At 36.3% G+C, this 20,038-nt stretch overlaps 4 protein-coding genes across 4 annotated transcripts in view; 3 read left to right on the plus strand and 1 right to left on the minus strand.

Annotated features, from left to right (window-relative positions):
- Slow (epidermal growth factor-like protein slowdown) overlaps nucleotides 1-9,973 on the plus strand; it is a 29,742-nt gene extending 19,769 nt beyond the window's left edge. Inside the window, exons 2-9 of the mRNA XM_078186776.1 lie at nucleotides 3,449-3,514; nucleotides 3,712-3,812; nucleotides 4,405-4,500; nucleotides 6,521-6,646; nucleotides 7,849-7,938; nucleotides 8,463-8,542; nucleotides 9,435-9,542; nucleotides 9,627-9,973. Coding sequence (XP_078042902.1) covers nucleotides 3,449-3,514; nucleotides 3,712-3,812; nucleotides 4,405-4,500; nucleotides 6,521-6,646; nucleotides 7,849-7,938; nucleotides 8,463-8,542; nucleotides 9,435-9,542; nucleotides 9,627-9,794 — 835 coding nt within the window. The 3' untranslated portion in view covers nucleotides 9,795-9,973. The remainder of the gene's footprint in view (nucleotides 1-3,448; nucleotides 3,515-3,711; nucleotides 3,813-4,404; nucleotides 4,501-6,520; nucleotides 6,647-7,848; nucleotides 7,939-8,462; nucleotides 8,543-9,434; nucleotides 9,543-9,626) is intronic.
- Nucleotides 9,974-10,012: 39 nt separating this feature from the next.
- On the minus strand, nucleotides 10,013-11,182 carry LOC144473167 (protein LLP homolog). Its single transcript, XM_078186797.1, has 3 exons — nucleotides 10,862-11,182; nucleotides 10,442-10,625; nucleotides 10,013-10,363 (listed from the first exon to the last, which is right to left on the minus strand). Exons 2-3 carry the CDS (start codon nucleotides 10,599-10,601, stop codon nucleotides 10,104-10,106), a joined length of 420 nt encoding a protein of 139 aa, XP_078042923.1. The 5' UTR covers nucleotides 10,602-10,625; nucleotides 10,862-11,182; the 3' UTR covers nucleotides 10,013-10,103.
- Nucleotides 11,183-12,475: 1,293 nt separating this feature from the next.
- On the plus strand, nucleotides 12,476-17,492 carry Smg5 (Smg5 nonsense mediated mRNA decay factor). Its single transcript, XM_078191740.1, has 8 exons — nucleotides 12,476-12,772; nucleotides 13,358-13,580; nucleotides 13,652-13,816; nucleotides 13,894-14,162; nucleotides 14,235-14,415; nucleotides 14,502-16,209; nucleotides 16,279-16,614; nucleotides 16,688-17,492. The coding sequence occupies exons 1-8, from the start codon at nucleotides 12,699-12,701 to the stop codon at nucleotides 16,753-16,755; spliced, it is 3,024 nt and encodes a 1,007-aa protein (XP_078047866.1). The 5' UTR covers nucleotides 12,476-12,698; the 3' UTR covers nucleotides 16,756-17,492.
- A 406-nt stretch (nucleotides 17,493-17,898) lies between these two features.
- Ubqn (ubiquilin) lies at nucleotides 17,899-20,036 on the plus strand (the record flags this gene model as incomplete). The annotated part of the gene is made up of 5 exons (XM_078195977.1): nucleotides 17,899-18,753; nucleotides 18,870-19,068; nucleotides 19,143-19,431; nucleotides 19,736-19,895; nucleotides 19,962-20,036. Coding segments are annotated over exons 1-5 (825 nt in total), but the record flags the coding sequence as incomplete, so codon positions are not given.
- Nucleotides 20,037-20,038: the final 2 nt, after the last annotated feature.

The raw sequence follows: 20,038 nt of genomic DNA on the forward strand, positions 1-20,038 counted from the left end.
ATCGCTCTCCTGCACCGCTGTCACATTATGTTCAGTGAATATCGTTACCTCGATAATACGCGATTGCACAAATCTGGATGGCTTAATAAACGCCGCGGCAACGACGAATAAAAATAGATGCAGAACTGTGCGAAGTGGTAACAATCTTCCCAAACAGATTTAATCGTGCAAACAATTTGTTGGAATAACGACGGTACGAAGGATTTTAGTCGCAATTGTTCAACATTTATTTTTCGATTCACGAGATAAATATCGAAGCTTTTTTATTGTATATACAACGCGATTTATTGTGTACACTTTGTACAGCGATATTTTTTCAATGGATTACAAAGGAAAGGATTGCAAGTGCATTGCAACTAACTATTTTAGAACATCCATTTCTTTCCGATTAGTTCGAATAAGCAAGATTCGATTGTACAGGTAATACAAGTTTTTATATGTATCATCAACGTTGATCTACGAAAAAAAAAAAAACGAAGAAGGACGAAGGAATGCCAGACACACATCCGGGTCGAAGCTGCACACGATTCACTAACCTGAATCGCCTGGCATGTTAATCCCTTTGATTCTTTCTGACCGGATAATCCATAGCTCGTCCTTAACGGGCAGATTTTGTGAGCATCCTCGACGTCGTTTAAGGTCGTCGTTTTATTGCGTCACCTGCTGCGCTTAAGACACGTGAGAACCTCATTGTTCGATCGTTTGTATCCTTACTCAATATTTTTCGTTTCGTTGCAAAAGAACGTTATCAAGTTCTGCAAGACTAACACCTGCAGATAATCAATAATTACGTGAAAGTTGACATTATTATCTGTTTTATAGATATCTGATTTGACGCAATTATTTCGAGCAATTTAATAGTTTAATTGGCGTTAAACCAAACCAATATGTATTATGCAATGACGTGGTTATACCTATTCGAGGAACTACAGAAACTGTGTTACATAATTTAGTATACATTAGATACATTAATCACGTTTCCTATTACTTCGCCCACTATAATAAAGTTCATGCCTCCCATGTTGTACTAATTAACATGCTAGCAGCGAACCTTCCCGACGAAAATATCAGCGAGTATGCTTTAGGATCATTTATTACTTTCAGTATAATACTTTCTAGGCAACTCCATTTCAATACCTTAGTTGTTCTATAGACCTTATGAAACATGTTATGATCTTAATTAGTTTGTCAGATGCAACAGATTCTTTACAATTTGTTATATAATGTCTCAGAAAATTATTCTGCATCCTCGGATTTCTGGATATTGTCACAAGTAACTTGGTAGAAAATCATCAACATTTTGAGCACTAAGATCAGCATTTAATCGTGTCGTTCGAAAATCTAATAAATACAGAATAAAAAATGATTACGATGCGAGAATTCGAAGATTAATATTCATCGAGATATCTTTTATTTGATTATTATCTGTTTGTAACATTTCATTATATAACATTGTAGTTTACAAGAAAAATTAAGGAAATACCCACTGTATTTGTCACAAGCGTAACCGAGCAGTATAACGCGATGGCGGCATTAGGATCGTTCGAAGCAGGGGGGCAGTTTTGCCAGAGGCATTTTAATTGTGCAACCATCGGCCACGGGATAAGTTTAATTGGTCCAGGATCGGCCCCTTTGTTCGCCGTTCGTTTCGCGTTCCTGGCACCTCTCGGCCGCGAACGAAACGGAACGGAACGGAACGGCACGGCGCGGTAACAAGAAAAGCGAACGGTCCCCGCGATACGGGGCACGTTGTCGGGGTTCGTTGTTGCGACAGTAAATGTCGTGTCGCGTTTCAACGAACATGACGGAGACACGGCGAGATGCAATTTCCTCACGGGCCAACGATGACGAAGTGGATCTGCCGTGCAAGATTGCTACTCGACGCCCAATTACTGTACGGTCCTCGCGCGTCCGCGCACAATGATCGCTCGTTTTCTCCTGTTCACGCGATTCCTACGCGAGATCCCTCGTACGTTCGCGGCGAGAAAGGAGCGATCACGATCACGGCGATCACGGACATCGTCGGCGCATCGTTAATTCGTTACCAGCGCACCTTCTTATTTCAATCCCATCGTGGCAAAGTAATTCTTTCGCTGTATCCGCCGTGATAGAATCGAAACCGACGACCTATTCATACAAGCTGACTTTAGAAAGTCTCCTCACACTCTGATTTTCGTGAAATTGTTGTTACTTCGACTAACGTTTTAATGATGACTGAATTTTGAAAGTATTAGGTTGGTGCATACGAAATGTCGGATGTTTACGTAAATATATAAAACTGTATAGCTTTTTTCAAAAGCTGTTGATTTAATCGAAATATGCCCCGGTTGCTTTACTACACCCTTTTCAACAAGATATCAATACAGAAATGCCTGTCTTAAATTCTGATCTTTCGAATTAATAAACTCTGATATGGAATATTTCAGAGTGTCTTCATTTATATACTATTTAGCCCGTAAAAGCTCGGGCAGACTTTTGAGCAGTTTTAGGACAATGTTGCACCAACCTAATATAATAGAAAAAATACCCACTTTTTATATTATTTTTATGCTTGCATTATACGAATGCCATTTAAATGATATTACTGTTGCTTTATGTCATAAATCATATTAAGGTCATGATATTTAAAATTTTTTGAAAGAGTAAGTGATAATTTCATTAGAAAATATTCAGTAATAATCTAGAAATCGATAAGTAATGACGAACATATGCAGACGTAACAATCATGTGCTTGCTAAATAAATCATCTAGTTGAAAAGATTAATAAATAAATAAATAATTAAGTGGCAATTTAGTAGTGACCATTCATGTACTTAAAATCTTGGCAACTTGTTTCTGTGAAAAATTTAGTAATAATTATGACAATCGAATAATTAGAACATTTAATTACGGTATGAACGGGATAACTGTGCGACAAGAGATCAATTACACTGAGAGATACTTATAGTTAGATAATCCGTCGCCACTTGAAAATAATCGGAAATCACCGACTCTTGTTTTTCACGAGAGAACAATGCCGCCGATTACAAAGGCTATTACGCGTACATTTATTCAATCAAAGCGCACTTAACGATTCCCATTTCCAATCATTTGATTATTTCACATTATTCTATTAATCCTGACTACAAAGTAAGGCCAAGTATCAGCAATAATTGGACACTTTTTAATAATAACAACAATTTAACAATAATATCAATAATATAATAAGACACTTCTATATTTTTTCAATCCACATTAAATTCCCTATAATTATGATTTTACCTCACTTATTAATTAAGATAATGAGAATCATTAGTGTTACACCTTATGAATAAAATACAATGTTATGCTCCTAAGTAAATAAACTACTGCGACATATTGAAAAAATTTGAAATTATGAATAACTATAAATATAATTATGAATACTTGAAAATTATAACGTATAATATACCTAAAACTTGTGTTACAGAAGGCGAGTTTGCACCAGATCAGTTCCTAACCCATCCGTTCATCATCGCCAGAATAGGCAACTAAGGTAAAATTAATTTGTTATACAATGTACTCTAGAAACCCATGTACGTATATCGCACATACATGGCTTATGCGTCTGATAATTAATTGCAAAAATTCATGTCAAATTTTCACCTTATATTAAAATTCTATTTAATTCGCACGAAAGTATGCTCGTCATTTCACATCGCGTAAGACAGAATTTACAAGAACATTTTTTAGGTACTATAATTATATACATATTCAAACTGACACCGCTGCCAGTTTCGTGTGCTGTCCAGGATGGACTCAGGCGACACAGTTGAGTTTCGGATGCAACAAGCGTAAGTTTTAGTAACAAACATATAACTTCAGTCAAGATATAAATGTATATATCTTGATATTTAGAATTATTAGATGCATATTAACAGTAGTCACAAAATCACAAATATAGTCCGATTTAATTTTCGAGTTCCTTCATAGATTACTGCTTATTAACCCATTGTGGACGAAGATTTTTCTAAAATACTAAGATCAGTTTCCTGCAATATCTAAATCAAGTAATAGCTAACAGAGTTACTAATAACTTTTCAATTTTTGCATAAACTCTTCGAATGACAGCGTCAATCGAATGAAGATTATTCAAAGATTATACTTCTGAAATTATTATTGAAATGAAAATAATTAACGCCCGGTCAGCGCTATTAACTTACACTAATGATCGCGGTAAGACAAACAACAACTAATACGAATTCGTTGCTACTGCGATTAATAACTAAAGAACGTTGAATGTTATTAATTAATAACACTCGACTCCACTAGAAAGGCGAATGGCTCTAATGTGAAATGCATGAAACTCGTGGAACGCTGAACGTGTTAATGACGTTAATGTTTATGAAGTTACTTAAACGATATCCCTGGTTGATTACCTTTCAGCTACCTGCCCAGCGTCCTGCTTAAATGGAGGAATATGCACTGCCCCCGGCAGATGCACATGTCCCAAAGGATTTACTGGCAACCAGTGCCAGACAGGTAATGTCATGCACGAATGCAAATCGATTCTAAATTCTCGCTTCAAATGCTAATTGAATATTTACATAGACAATAACATTACAAGAACACTGAAAGCTCAACCCCCAACGTACCGCTTATCTGCTATCCCGTTTCGAGTATATCATTACCTCTCCCGTGAAATACTGCACACGCATTCAGGAAGCAGAATGAAGCGGTAGAAGAATTCCTTCCTCGGAAAGCAGCTTATGATTAAACCATGAATTTCTGCACAAGTTCCCATTTTTATACGTCATTTTACGAAAAAAGTTACAATTAAAGAATAGATTAAAGAATTTCCTTTCGTCAACTAAAAGATTACTCGTTGCAAAGAAGAAAATAAACATATTATTACACGTAGTTAATTTATACACGTCCCTGCGTTTTAAAAATTCGCGCACAAGATCCACAGACCAATCAGAGTAATCACCGTGGAAAGTTTTTAAAACGTGTTTCTTCTCTTGACTACCCTAATAACTGGAAGATAACTATAAGCAGAAGTTCAAAGAGTCTTTAGCTAGGTTCCAGAGAATCGGTTATCAAACAGAAATGAATTAACGTCGACACACTTGCGATAGTGTTTGAAGTTAATCCTCGGATGGACAAGTGGCGCTCTTTGAAATCTTAAAACATTAGTGATCGATATATTCAGAACAGGAACACGTCCCACTATCCCCGGGATCGTTAGGCATAATTAACTCGATGCAAGCCGATACCGCGGCTCGATAGCATCGCGCGAATACCGAACAGTCCGGGCGTATTGTGATGTCCGCCAATGGACTGCTTTAGATAGATTTATGATCGTTTTTATTATGCTTTGAGAACGGTCCAATTACAAGCTCGAAGCAACCTATCGTGCGCGTGGGTTTAACGGATTTGAATGTCACAATGTTCTTTTGATTACATAATATCTTGTATTAGCTAATGCCAAAGTAAATTCAATGATCCCTAGTACATACTATGCACAATTCAATTAAATAATCTTGAACTCGGATTTACTAATAATTTTACCGGCAATCCAGCGACGTCAACAATGTTATAAAATCACCATTACCATTTTTGGAATGAAACAAAAATTGAATGAACGCAAAAATATTGTTAATCGGGCAAGCACTTTTTAAACATTTTTGTATTTCACAAAATCCAATCATTTTATCGAACATATTTGGAGAAACAATATTGTATTCGCACGAATAATTTCGTGTCTCGATCATTGAAAAAAAAGAAATGGAAAAACATGTTTAAGCAATAAAAACATCAGCAACTTGAACTTTTTTTACGCGAATCATATTTTATTTTACGATCATCCAAGTTAGAATTGATCTGGGTCCATGTAACAGCGTAACTGTAAAATGCTCATGTATCATTCTACTTCTAAGAGAAACACGATCGCGTGTAGAGTCCACCTGAAACCAATTACCTTCTACCCGTAACGTTATTTTTCCAACCAAAAAAGTTACATGATTTATTACAGTCGCACGAATAAACCTGCCCGCACAACCGAACAAAAGTAACAAGCAATAAATGCATTTAAAAGAATCCCGATCTTTTCTCACTCGGGCTAAGTGTTTGTCCGCGCCCGGGCATAGCAATTAAACCTTGATCTTATTATCCGCGGGTAAGTTTTAACGCGTTTTTTTTTTTTAAATAGCTTCTGCGTAAACGAAGAAACGAGTTGGTACGAACGATAACAGGCGACCGACCCCCCCCCCCCCCCCCCCCCGTTCACCCTACACGAGTTTTCTCGAACAGAGATCAGCCCGGTAACTAATTTAAATTTCCATAATTTATTCATTGAAATCCTCGGGTCTGCCTCGAGAAATTCGCTGGTTCAACGGAAAATCACATTGACTTCTGTTCTCCGCGCAACACCGGTGCCCGGAAACCGAAGGATTCCGCGACGTGTCGCGGTCGCAGCTCGCGACGTGTCGCGGTCGCAGCTCGCGACGTTCGCGCGATTAATTTGCAACGAATTAACATAACTTGTCCGCCAATGTTACAGACATCGACGAGTGCGTGACAGAGAAGGCCTGCGACCAACTCTGCAGAAACCTACCCGGCAGCTACGAGTGCCGCTGCAGGCCCGGTTTTCAACTCCAGAAAGATGGTCAGTCTTGTCGAAAGAACGGTGAGTTGAAATTGAAAGTCTTTTAAAGGCGAGGAGGGGGGGCATCACCCCGGGGTGTTCAGAAATAGGTAAACCTTCCTTTCGATGGTACTGATTAAATAAAAGATTCAGTTTCTCCGAGAGAACGTAAATGTAAGTTTCGGTTTTGCTTTTCAATATTTTAAAAGTGAAAATCGTAACGACGACGTTATTCGTTGAGAGAAACGTAAAAGAGGTTTTACGATAACCGTTAGGTTATATTTACGTTAGGTTATATATACCGTTAGGTAATGCCGCCCCTTAATTTAGTAACGAACAATGTGTTTCCCAGTTACGTGGCAACCGGGTAACAACGGCGTTTATTGTTATCCTTTTCGGTCTTCGGTTCCTTAACGTTACTCGTGTAAACCAATATATTTCAACGTCAGCGGACAACCACTTGAATTGGCCTCCATTTTCCAGTATCGCGACTTTTGTGTTCGATCCCACGGGAGCTGATTCGCCCACGATATTTCCGCTGGACAAACAAACTGTGTTTAGCTGCCATTGTTGATCTTGACCTTCGCCTCTGACGCGGTTCGTGTAGGTTTCATTCCTATAAAATAGTTGAAGAAAGTGTTATTGCTTTCCGGAACCTAGTGGACAATTACGATAGTAAGGTCTTTTATTATATCGTAATTCAATATTTTAATACTGTAGATTTTTGTGCATTTACTGCTTGTATAGATTAATAGAATACAAGATAATTACATTACGATTTTTATATCACAAACAATTAAAATAAATAGAAATAAATATAAGTGAATATCAATTAATAAATATAAATAGATTGAAATATATCATAATAAATAAAAATAAGTTTAAATATATTTCGGTATAAATTAATTCAAATTGAGTATGATAAATATAATGTGAAATTACCGATTGATCCAAGCTCAACTTCAATAACATAACTTTTCTTCTTTACAGTTACAGTTTCTTTTATTCTTGTGTCGAGTATATCGTAAAAAAAAAGCAAAACTTGTAACAGTATTTTTATGAAAGTTTCGAAAAAATACTTTCCGTAAGAAAGGTCGGGGAAAAATGAAATGAGATATATCCACAGTTTCTTTCTCCGGTGGGAGGGTCGAGTTTTATCTTGCTAATTGTCTGACATTTTTATCTTGGCAATCCTCCGAAAGAAGTTTTCAATTTCCGCTTGGGAAAATGTGTTTTCTTTCCAGACACCGATGACGGCGCGTTCGAGGCGCGCGATTTAGAAGAAGACTTCCATGAAGTGACGACAACGAAACGTCCGTCAAGTTCTCCGCATGGTTCGTAGATACTTCTTTTTCTGCCTGAGTGTTTTTGTACATCTTGTACTTACGGCGACTATAAAAAATATATTCTCCAAAAAAAATTGACAGAACGGTTTTGAACGTAAAGTATAAAATACAACGCGGTGTTGGACGCGTCAGAAAAGAAACAACATACATAAGTGGACTGTAGATTTTTATGCAAAATAAAATTTGTCTGCGTCGATTGCAAAATATCGCAGTTATGTATTCTCTTATTCTCGTTCTTCTTAATTTTAACAAGTTCAGTAAAATACAAGAGTATTTGAAAATGCTATTTACAGTCTAATTATAAACGTTTTATATCATGGAAATTATAAAAGTAATTTCATAATATTTGTATTATTAGTTCAGAAGCATTTCCGCAACATTTTCATAATGAGAGTTCGAGAATTGCGTTGAGAGGTGCACATTTGCCTCGTGTATTTCGAAACTCGAAGACATCCCAAGAAGTTCACCATAGTATATTCTCACACGGTAGTATTAAATAGTTCCCTTTACAGATACGGAGAACGAGGTGGCTGACGGTGACCTCGATCAGGACTACGAGATTATCCTGAAAAGGCTCACGAAACTCGAAAAGGTATGCTGGACAATGGTGTTCTGTATGCATTATTTGACTCGTAAAGATATGTCTTGCTGCTTCGAGCCCTTCTAGGAATGCGAATAAAGCAGAACTCCGACATTTTTTTTCCTACTGCAGTTACTTTATGTTTGAATATAAATTAAATACCGAATACCACGGTCCAACGAATTCTACTCTTTTAAATGTTTCGATATACGCTGGGCGAATCTTATGAAACTATATAGAATGAATATGAATTTTTCACTGAAATTATACAATATTTAATTAAAGAATAGGTAGATTTTCTATTTTAAACATTTTTACTGCTTTAACACTGGAAGCTATATTTCTTGCTTAGAATGATTTCCCAGACTGTCTGACGTGTTTGCAACGCATCAATTTTCTCGGACATTTTATTTCATTAAAGAATCGAATAAAAATCTCTAAGTTTCCGAAATTGTGGTTTTTTCCAAGATTTCGGAAAGAAGGTCTGATTTATTGCGTACAGTAAATTAGATTTTGCGTGATATCTCTTAGTTTTCAAAATAAATTCAAAAATGTTCAAAACATTTGCCGTGACAACAAAGACGTTCCGAAATTTCGAAATAATGTTGAAACATGATTTTTGTTAAATTAATAATTTCATAGAAGAAATTATATTTCTTTGAGATTGAAAGTAATCTATTGGTTATCGGAACGCAATACTGTTACCGAAAAATGTAGTTGTACCATGTTACATTTAATTTCCGAGAAAATAATTGTTCTTTGATCACTATAATTGCAACTGTATTTAAGCAAGAGTTGACCTATAAGATATATCGTACCCAGCTCATTTTAAAAGTTATTAAATATAATCATTGCTTTTACAATTAATCAAAATAAATATAAAAACAGTTTTAATGTTACTCAGCTATTCGCAAAAGGAAGAAAGAGGGACACTGAAACCACTGATATGAGTGCTAAGGTTGCATCTGTCATGGAGAACATTAATGAGATGAAGAGAACTGTAGAAAACGTAGTAAGTATTCTGCGTATTCAAATTAATTTAGATCTGATGAAAATATTTAATATTATTCATTTACTAAGTGAACTGTATTCGCAGCAATTGATGCAACAAGAAATATACGAGATGAGGACTAAATTACGGGAATATGAGTTGGAAACAAGAAAAATGCAGCACTTGACCAATCGAGTAATGGAACTGGAAAATCGTTTGAGACTACGTTGTAGAACTGCAATACCCATGAACAGTGGCACGTTACATTTTTAATATCGCTGTAGCAAATATAACTATAAACAAAAATAAGATAATGTGCGCAAATTTAATATTTATGTATGAAATTTTTTGTAAGAATGGATATTATCACTGCCATAAGTGTAGCTTTTATATTGATACATTAAATCTATCATGGAACAAGTTTCATGATGAATCAATGAACAGATTTTGGTTATTCTTATTGACATATTTTAAGAATAATACATAAGATCTTCGATTAATTATAATAACATTTATTTTTATACTTTACATGTGAAGTCAAATAAAAAGGTGTCAATTAATGATATTAGTTCTGTATACAAATTATTCCTGTTTAATTGCTTTCTTTTGTCTTCTAGTTAGCCTTTTCTTTGATTTCTTAGCACCTTTTTCTGATTTGGCTCTGCCCTTCTTGAACTTGGCAATTTTTCTCCTATTCATCCAAACTGGATAATTTCCATATTGGTCACGCATCGTTTTTTTGTTATATACCTTGGCTTCTTTATCCACATCCATTTTATTCACTTCACCTTCCTCTGTATCTTTTGTATTTGCATTGTCTTTTAAAAACTTTGCATTAACAACTACAAAAAAATATCTAGATTAATTAAATTATAAAGAATAAAAACATCAGATGAAAGAATGTTCTTGGCATCTCTTACCTGTGGCAATTTCTGATATATCCGTCATTTCAGTATCTTGTGAACCATTTTCTGTGACGCCTAATGTTTTCTTTAATCTAGCTAATTCCTTTGCTCCATAACGTTCCCTTTTAACAGCTCTACATTTCCTCTTCCATTTACTGCGCAACGACTTTGCCATTTTCTTGTTTTATTCTTATAAAGCCTACAAGTGCATATAAATATAAATGGAAAATAATTAAAACAATTCCTCAAAGTAGTATATAAGTAGCATAAATGAAGTCACAAATGAATATTGTTACAAGCAAAATTAGTTAAGCAAAAAGTAGTCCATAATAACCAAACTTAAGAGAATTAATATGTATTAACAGGACTCAACTGTATAATATTAAGTTACTATAACGTTAAAGTATCAATAAATGTATGATTTGAAAATTTTACCTTAAAGAGCACGTTCTTAAAAACTATATTCATCAGATGTTTTTCTAAATAATAATAATACTTCACTCAAAATAAAGAAGCAAGTGTTATAATGAAACCTAACCCCACAACCTTTTATTGTAAATATGACAGTAATTGGAATATAAATTTTTACATTCAATTCAATCAATTTGTATAACTGTATTGCGAATATAACTTGCTGTTATACATATGTTACAGTTTAACTTTTTTCACTTTTATGTGATGTTTATTTACAGATCAAAACAAACACGTGGGGCAGAACAGGAGGCAAGGTAATCTGTACAAAGACTGTAGCCTCTTGCGCTGAACTCAGGTTGAGATAGGTAGACTGCATGTATCCAATGGATATGGTGATTTATTTGCGCCCTGTTAAAGCTTAGAGCATATTATACCTGGGGGCAGCATCTACTATAGCTGTGTGGGGAACCTGGGGTTTTACCTCGGATTCCCTAGGCAGCTCCCCAACAATCATTTGGTAACGCGGTTGGCAGCACTGACTACCAACCGTTGCCGCTCGTGCTCTGTCGAGCGGGAGACATTCGTAATCGAACACTAGACCAGAACAGATACATTCGTAATCGAACATTAAACGGCCTTTGAGTTTCCGGGATAGAGCAGAGGAGCTAGTTGTCAAGGTCGAAGATACCTGTTCCACTGATTCTTACTTCCAGGATATAGAAGATGATGCTATGGAGGAGAATGTAGATCTAGGTCTCTTAGCAAATCTTCCCTCTTGCTCTGGAACTCCTGATCGCCAGTTCATTTCTCAGCCCCCTACAAAACCTGCATCCTCATTCGAAATAAATTGGATGCCCCATAATAAATAACTGTCTCTCCATCCAGAACACGTGTGATATTTTCCTCCTTAACGTTTCGTAGGACAGAATATCCTACAATGTACATAAAAGAGTCCACTCTTGTACACTTGGAGATCGCAGCTCGATCCGTTAACGAAGGTCCACATAGAAATTTTCGTTACCCTGATTGGTTGGTGATTTATTGGCAAGACAATGTTGCCCTCGTAGTCAAAGAAAAAAAAAGAACACAGCGAGCGAACATGAGAGCATGAAATCAGCACAAGTTATGTGACACAGGTCATACCGACGAATGATGTAGCTTGTTTCGCTCTATCGTGTTTGCAGTTTTATTCTTTTTGCGCATCTATTCGGTTGGCGCGAAATTCGATTTTTAAAGAAGCTTCAAATAATAAAATCTATTACTTCATAGGATTCTCGAAAACGTATTTGCGAAGTATATTTTTCCGTCGATGCGCGAAAAGAGTGAGACCACCGGCACAGCAAAGTAAGGACATGCTAAGTTTCCTCTCCATGTGCACAGACTCTTATAGAATCTCATGGGTATCGTTCTGTTTCTCTCCATCATATCTCGTTCTCTTTCTACAGTACTTGCGCCAAATTGAATGCGCAGTAAAATGGTGGGGATGCGCGAGCCAGTTTAGAAGCACGGAAAGTGTAAAGGAATAAGACCCGTTACTGTGTATACACTCTAAGCGTTGGACACACTGTATTTCTAGTGTATTCGAAACACTGTTGGTAAAAATTTTTGGATAATTTCTTTGTGGAACAAGAAGCAAACTCTGTACATATGTATCTGTGCAAGTATATTTTATTGTAGTGAGCTGTAGTGAGCATAGATCTTCTTTGGTGGTGATTCGCAGTTCCGTGGGAGGTTTCTAGAGTCAGGCGAGAGCGAATGTCGAATTTCCTTATTGTGGGACGGAGGTGCGCGTGTCAGGAGACCGCGGGAAAATGAATAATGACGACGCAGCCAAAAAGTGAGATATGATCGAAGCAAAATGAGGAGAACATATAACACTGCAGCAGATGTCGGAACAGCCGATCATCTCGAACAAACGAGACGTTTGCACAAGTAATACTATTAATATGTACATTACGAGAACGTTTCTTTTCTCCATTCGCATTACGCCTCACATGTTCAATTTATAAAAATGTCCTTCCTGTGATATGATTAGGTCGAATTTAACTCTTATCTTATACGAACATAACCTCTGCTATTCCTACACTATGATCTTTGATTAGCGCGCTTTTACACGCAGTCCTTCTATTGCATCGTCTAGGAAATTTATCAAATGTATAATCGCGTTATCACAAATTTAAAGGAAACTTATTCTGGATGAATGAGAAATCGGTATATATATAGAGAGAGAGTAAGCGCGTATGTATATGTTACAAGAAAAAGATACGATTGTTTTGTTAGTACACTTTTAGATGTCCCTTTTGCTTTAATCAATGTCTATTTTTATCCTTTGCCTCTAATATACTCTGATGCATATACATTTTCTTCGATATGATCGATAAATTATTATAAACGCGTTTTAAAGCTTAGGTTAATTTTTTTTCACTGTTACATGTACTTTGAGAGCCGCATTAGCTTTTAAGAAATATATTAATTACATATTAAAATTATCATGATATATAATTTTTTGTTAAAAAGGGGAATAACAGATATTGCCAAAAGATTAGATGAACAAAAAAACCGTGCACTAACAATAACAGATTTATTTACCCCTTCAGGGGAAACATTACGAGTGAAGCTTAAAGATTATTGTTTAAGATTAGAAACTAAAGATCCTGTTGGTTATGCACGTAAAACTGAAGAATTGTTATGGAGGAAAGCGTTTTATGATGTTGTATATGCTGCTAAAAAATTACGCAAGGTAATTATTTTTGTATAAATTTACATTACATGTGTAGAGAAAGCTATAATAATTTTATTTTACGATTATAGGGCAATGTATGGAATGAAACGGAGAAGGCAGTGTTATCTGCTCATTTGGCGGTAGGAGTTGGTTTTTACCATCATTTAATACTGAAATTGCAATTAGAATATGGTTTGAATCTAGTTGGTGCTATTGATTTTGCATTTTTGCAAAATGAAACTGGATCGTCTAATGTATGTATACTCTCACACTTTTGTATATACAAAGTAAATTGCCCAATTAAGCTAATTTTCCTTTTTTACTTATTAAGACCAAAAATAAAACGTCTCAAACCAAGGTTCATACTGAAGAAGTGAAGCAGTGCGTTATCCGTCTAATTCATAGGAGTCTGGTATGCCTTGGAGATTTAGCTAGGTACAAATTAGAATTAGATCCATACTGGGATCCAATGATAGCAAAGAGATATTACAAAATGGCTATAGCAATCAATCCAAACATTGGCATGCCGCATAACCAATTGGGCACTATAGCAGGCAATAAAAATTATGGTCTTGATGCTGTGTACCACTACATCAGATGGTTAGGCTAATTTACTGCAGATAGATAAATGTTTTGTAACTTGAGATGATTATAATATTAACTATTTTGTAGTGTCCTGTGTACTGAACCATTTGAAGGAGCAGAAGGAAATTTGAAACGAGCCATAGTTACTCATTCTGTTTGTGTTGATAAAAACTTTGCTATGCACATCTGCATGTCAAGATTGTTTTCTTTATTACAATTATGGGATTATGATATTCCGAATTCCGACAAAATAAATGAAGAATGTCAGGTGCATACAGTAATGATTATAGATTAATTTAACTGAATTAACTTAATCCATTTTGTAATTCCCTACATGTATCATTTTTGTTGCAGGACCTCTTAACTAGCATCGAAATTTGCTTAAGCACTGAACAACCCGAATCAAATGATACAATTTATAATAAAAATGAAAGTAGTATCGATGCGTACCTTCAGAATTGCAAAGCCGAACAAACGAGGTATCTAACGGACGAAATGATATTTAAAATTGTAGCTATATGCCTCATGTCCATTTCAAGACTAAAAAGCAAAGAATCTAACGAGGTTCAAGGAGTTGTAGCCATAACATTAGCGATAATGTCTCAACTGATGGAGTTTGCAATAACAAGATTGCAAGAATCTCTCATAGACGTACCATTGTCCAGCATAGAAGAAGTTCTACAGTCCGACTTATCAGCTCTAAAGGAATGCAGAAATAAATCTACCGAAGAAAGAAATAAAACAATGAAACAACACAAGTCAATTGGGAACGATAAACTAATTGCCAAAAATGACAATAAAGATTCGATCAAACAGAAACATACCGAGAAGAATGGAGATATTAAAAATGGTCCTCGAAAAAATCGGGATAAACCAAAAAGTTTGTTGACTAAACTCCGACGACGAAAACGAAGAAACAGCAGTGATTCAGATGGGAGTGATGCCGATCATGTGACTATGTCTTCGAGCGACGAGATCAATTCAGATGTTTCTGAGACAGAGGAGGATGTTTTGAGCGAAGGGAACGCATTATCGGATGATGGATTATCCGATGATGGTTCCGACGAAGAGAATTTGCGAATAAAAGAAGAAAACGCTAACAAGCTTAAAGATAAAAAAATGAACGGACACGTAGAATCTGAAGCGAAGCCTAATGCAACCGACGCAATAAATCATCATGCAGAAAACGGTGAACATGTTTCCAACGATCAAGTGAAAAAGGAACTCGACGGCGAAGATTCTATAACCAATTCTAAAGATACGAATAACTTTAACAATGCTTTCGAGGATAGGAATGCATCTTCAGATGGAGTAATATACGTCGCGTTAATGAAGAAACAAAATCTAAAAGCGGATCAGATGGTAAACATTTTAATGAAGAATGATATACTGGCGTCCATCAAAATATGTTGCGACTGGTTAAGAAGCAATCCGGACATCATAAAGATGTGCGGAAAAAGCTCGCGGACCCTATTGAAACGCGTTACGTTCTTATTAAATTTAGTCAATATAGACATGAATGCGATATTGAAAATGGGTAAAGAAGGCAGTATGATTTTGTCAAGCGTGGACAAATTGAAAGAATGCGTTAAGGTAGTTCCATTACCAGAAGATATAGACTTGAGAGGATTGAATATTCTGGACGAAGCTCATAAGTCACTCAATTGGAAGATACTTTACAAGCATAAAATGAGTAAACGTGAGGAAGTTATATTACGAGCATTGAAGTTGATTGACTTCGGATACTTTCTTCATTCTGTATCGGATGCAGGTATCAAGTACGACCAAACAAAACAGCAGTTTATAACTGTTGATTTAAATACAGTCAATGCAGTGAAAGACAGCAACAGAAACGCGGAAATGGATCAGTCGCGAGGAAAGTTGATGAGACACATGGGCAAGTTATGGTTGAAAGCAGAGGTTTGTGCCTTGGAAAGTCGTTTGAGTTCGAAGCTAATAACTCCTTACTTGGTTCCTGATCATGAAGCTCTTTACAATCATACGTCTGTCCTAAAGCGATTAGTATATGCCAAAAAATTCATCATCGTGATTCCTAGTGCTGGTCAGTAAAGTTAAAGTAAAAAATAATGTTTTCTTTTACGACATTTATTAACGAAATTTTCATTTTTAGTTATATCAGCGTTGGATAGGGTAAAACGTATCAGCGGTCTAGCAAGAGAAGCAACACGTTGGTTGGAAGGTCAATTCAAACGCGGTTCAAGGTTCCTACGAGCTCAAAGACCGCACGAACGTCTAGCACTACCGTACATAAAGGGTCCGAGGTCGAAAGACAAGGGAGCATGGCTGTTTTTCCAAATTATAGAGTGTTGTCATTATCTCACGCAACAGATGAAGATTGGCATGGCTAATGATGCGGAAACACCAGTCGTAACTTTGTTAACCGGTTGCAGCCCAGATGATAAAGAAGATCTTACTTTTAGTCCTGAAGGATTGGCGAAGAGCGCAGGTACATTTTCATACTAAGCTAGGGCTCTTCTATATTTTAAGAAAAACAAACTAGAAAATACATTTAATTTCAGGTGTCAATATCGAGTATATTGAGACATTTCAAACAAAATGGAAGGCATCAAGCAAGAGTCATGGTTGAGCATGCCGAGCTAACGAAGATGATATCATCTACTGCTTCCTCGTGCCGAAGTGAAAGTAAGAGACTGGACCCTTCTTGGGAGCTGCGAACACGGTCAGCTGTAAGGGCGAGTCTGAAAGGGCTGGAAACCCAAAAAGAAAAATCGGCGGTTCTCCTGCGATAAATCTAAATGGAACTAATATCTTTTCCATGGAAGAATTCTAAACAATAAATTGGTTTCCTTTTAACAATTCATGTTGCCTTTCACGTTTGACGATTATATTAGACCGTGCAATACAAAATCTTAGACTTTTAATGATTCACAACTGACTGCTCAACTGATTTTATTCTTTTTTTATATGCATTACCTTAGAGTTTATACAAATCCTTGTCAATTATAATTTCTTTTTAATTTTTGGATATTTAGAATTTTTATAAAAATTCACAATGATATCGACCAAAGAAATAAGTCTGATGTTTTTATACGAACTCCTATTATACAAAAATTACAAATACCCAAAAATGAAAGAAGAATAAAAATTGATAAAAAAATTAGAAGCTTTAAGGTAACAATTGCCACAATTCAATGAACTATTTGTATCTTCAAATTACGAATGATTAAAAATCCGATATTTCGTATTACATGAACTGATATTTAAAAAACATATATTTTAATAAAATTAAATGCATTAATCACAATTTTTTCAATGCTTATTCTTTCTAAAATAAATATAGAGACAACAAATTTAGCGAAATTATTTTTCATTTAAATTTCAAGTTGAGAACTACAATTAAATTCGTTAAAATAAATATTGTAATAAAAACAAGGGCTGTACAAAATTCTTTCAATTAACCAAGTAGAAAATCATTTATCTAAAGATCGCTCTTCCAACGATTCATGAATTATAGAACGTTATCGCTGTCATAAAAGAAATATTCAGTGTTATTTAAGTAGTAAAAAGTTTTTTGGAAAGTCAATTATTATATTCTAGAATTTTGAGGTTTCATAAGAAAATCAAACATATTCCCAGCGACGCAGTTACGTTTTTCAACGCACTACTCAGACCAGGTGTAATTTCGGTATAAAGTTTCATAATTCTTTCGAGAAAATTCATCATTCCTTAATGATACGATATATTTCACGCATGACGTTGTAAGTAGCATTAGCGTGTTGGTGTTTTGATGTTACGGTAGTGGCAACGCGACATAACCTATTACAAAACGACTCGTGGTTTATCGTATATTACGACTAAATATATTTCTCGTACGTGGTTCGCGCTACGTGATTTTCCATTTAAGTAATTGCTATTCGGCAAATCAGAGTAGTCATTCCTGTGGAGGGAAGGGTTCCAAGTCGTGATGAGAACAAACTATACAGAGGCTCGTTGACATATCGTGTACTTTCTTCGTCTCGTGTATTATGACACGGCGTGGCGTAGCCGCTCGAGTTGATTTCTCTACGTGGTCTTTGTGATTCCTTCGTATAATTCGTGAACAAAATTAGCGTATTTTTGGAATCGAGCTGATAAACGAAATTTTCGTGACGCGAAGAAAAAGGTAATATTATTCGTAGAAAAGTGGTGCGCAATTGGCTCCTCAACGAGGGAGAATCGAAAGCGTCGGAAGCAACGTTGCCAGCAACGGGGACAAAAGGGACATCGGTGACGTCACATGTATTGTAACTTTGGTGGATAGGTAATAGAAGGGGGATAGATTAGTTCTTACTGTTGACACCATACGGCGTTGATGTCGTTTCGGCACATGTAAAACCACGTAGCCTTTAGTACCATCAACCGTCACTTGGGGCGCAGAAGTCATAGGGACAGAACGGGATATTTTATGACGTCACGCGTCCCGATTTGCGTCCCTGTTTCTGGCAACGCTGGTCGAAAGTAACGAGTCATCTACCGATCCAAGATGGCAGAAGGCCAGGACACTCGAAAGAAAATTACGGTTAACGTCAAAACTCCAAAAGAAAAACAGACCATTGAGATCGAGGAGGGTGCTAGTATCAAAGACGTGAGTTCCTGTATAATAATACCACCGCATTTCCTTATCGGCGAAACGTGCCGCTGAATCGTCACGTTTGTCATTGTTGGGTTAACTTCATTAACTGTTTTTCTCGACGTTTCCAGTTCAGAGATGCGGTGTCGAAGAAGTTCAATCTGCAGGCGGAACAATTATGTCTGATCTTCGCCGGGAAGATCATGAAAGACCATGAGAGTTTAAGTACACATAATGTCAAAGATGGCTTGACGGTTCATCTGGTTATTAAAGGAGGACGTACTCCTTCTAATCAGAGTCAAGACTCGACACCGACACAGAGAAATCCACGTAGGGAGTCATATGAGTTTTGCTTTATAGCTCGTAGCTAAGAGATTGTTACTGACTTCATGTTTTCTATGCAGCTGACATAGCCGCAAGTCCTTTTGGATTAGGCAGCTTAGGAGGACTAGTGGGATTGGAGTCACTTGGTCTTGGATCCGCTAATTTTATAGATTTACAGCAAACCATGCAACGTGAATTGCTGTCAAATCCAGAGACCATGCGTGTTATACTTGATAATCCACTAGTGCAAAATTTAATGAATGATCCAGAGAATATGCGCAATCTTATATCAGCTAATCCTCAAATACAGGAGTTGATGGAACGCAATCCAGAAATTAGTCATGTGTTAAATAATCCAGAACTGTTAAGGTAGATATACAGGGTGTTACAGAAAAGGTGTAGGACCTGGAAAGGATTGATTTTTGAGGTGACTTGAAGGAAGTTCCATCTTAGCAAAAATGTTAGTTGCAACTTTGATAAGAATTTAATGAATACAACAGGCCAATATTGGTGCCACAGCAGATTACACTAAGAAAAAAGTTATTTTGAATCATCACAGAAATCACCCATATCTGAGCTCTACACCTTTTGTGGAACACCCTGTAAAGTTAATATAGTTTTCTACACGACACTATTGAATATGATGAATATGTTTGCATTGATACTTTTTTAGGCAAACAATGGAATTGGCTCGCAATCCATCCATGTTACAAGAATTAATGCGCTCGCATGATAGAGCTCTAAATAATTTAGAAAGCATTCCTGGCGGCCACAGCGCGCTTCGTCGCTTATATCGCGATATTCAGGAGCCCATATTGGCAGCAACAGCCGATGTACGTAATCCTTTTGCAGCATTAGTGGAGGATAACAGTAGCGAAGATAATCAGAATAATCCACAGCAGGGTCAGGAAAACAGAGACCCCTTACCGAACCCTTGGAATCAGAATCAGAGTCCTCAGAACACCACTCCTGATCC

This window comes from Augochlora pura, chromosome 2 (genome assembly GCF_028453695.1).
Source record: "Augochlora pura isolate Apur16 chromosome 2, APUR_v2.2.1, whole genome shotgun sequence".
NCBI classification, from domain to species: domain Eukaryota; kingdom Metazoa; phylum Arthropoda; class Insecta; order Hymenoptera; family Halictidae; genus Augochlora; species Augochlora pura.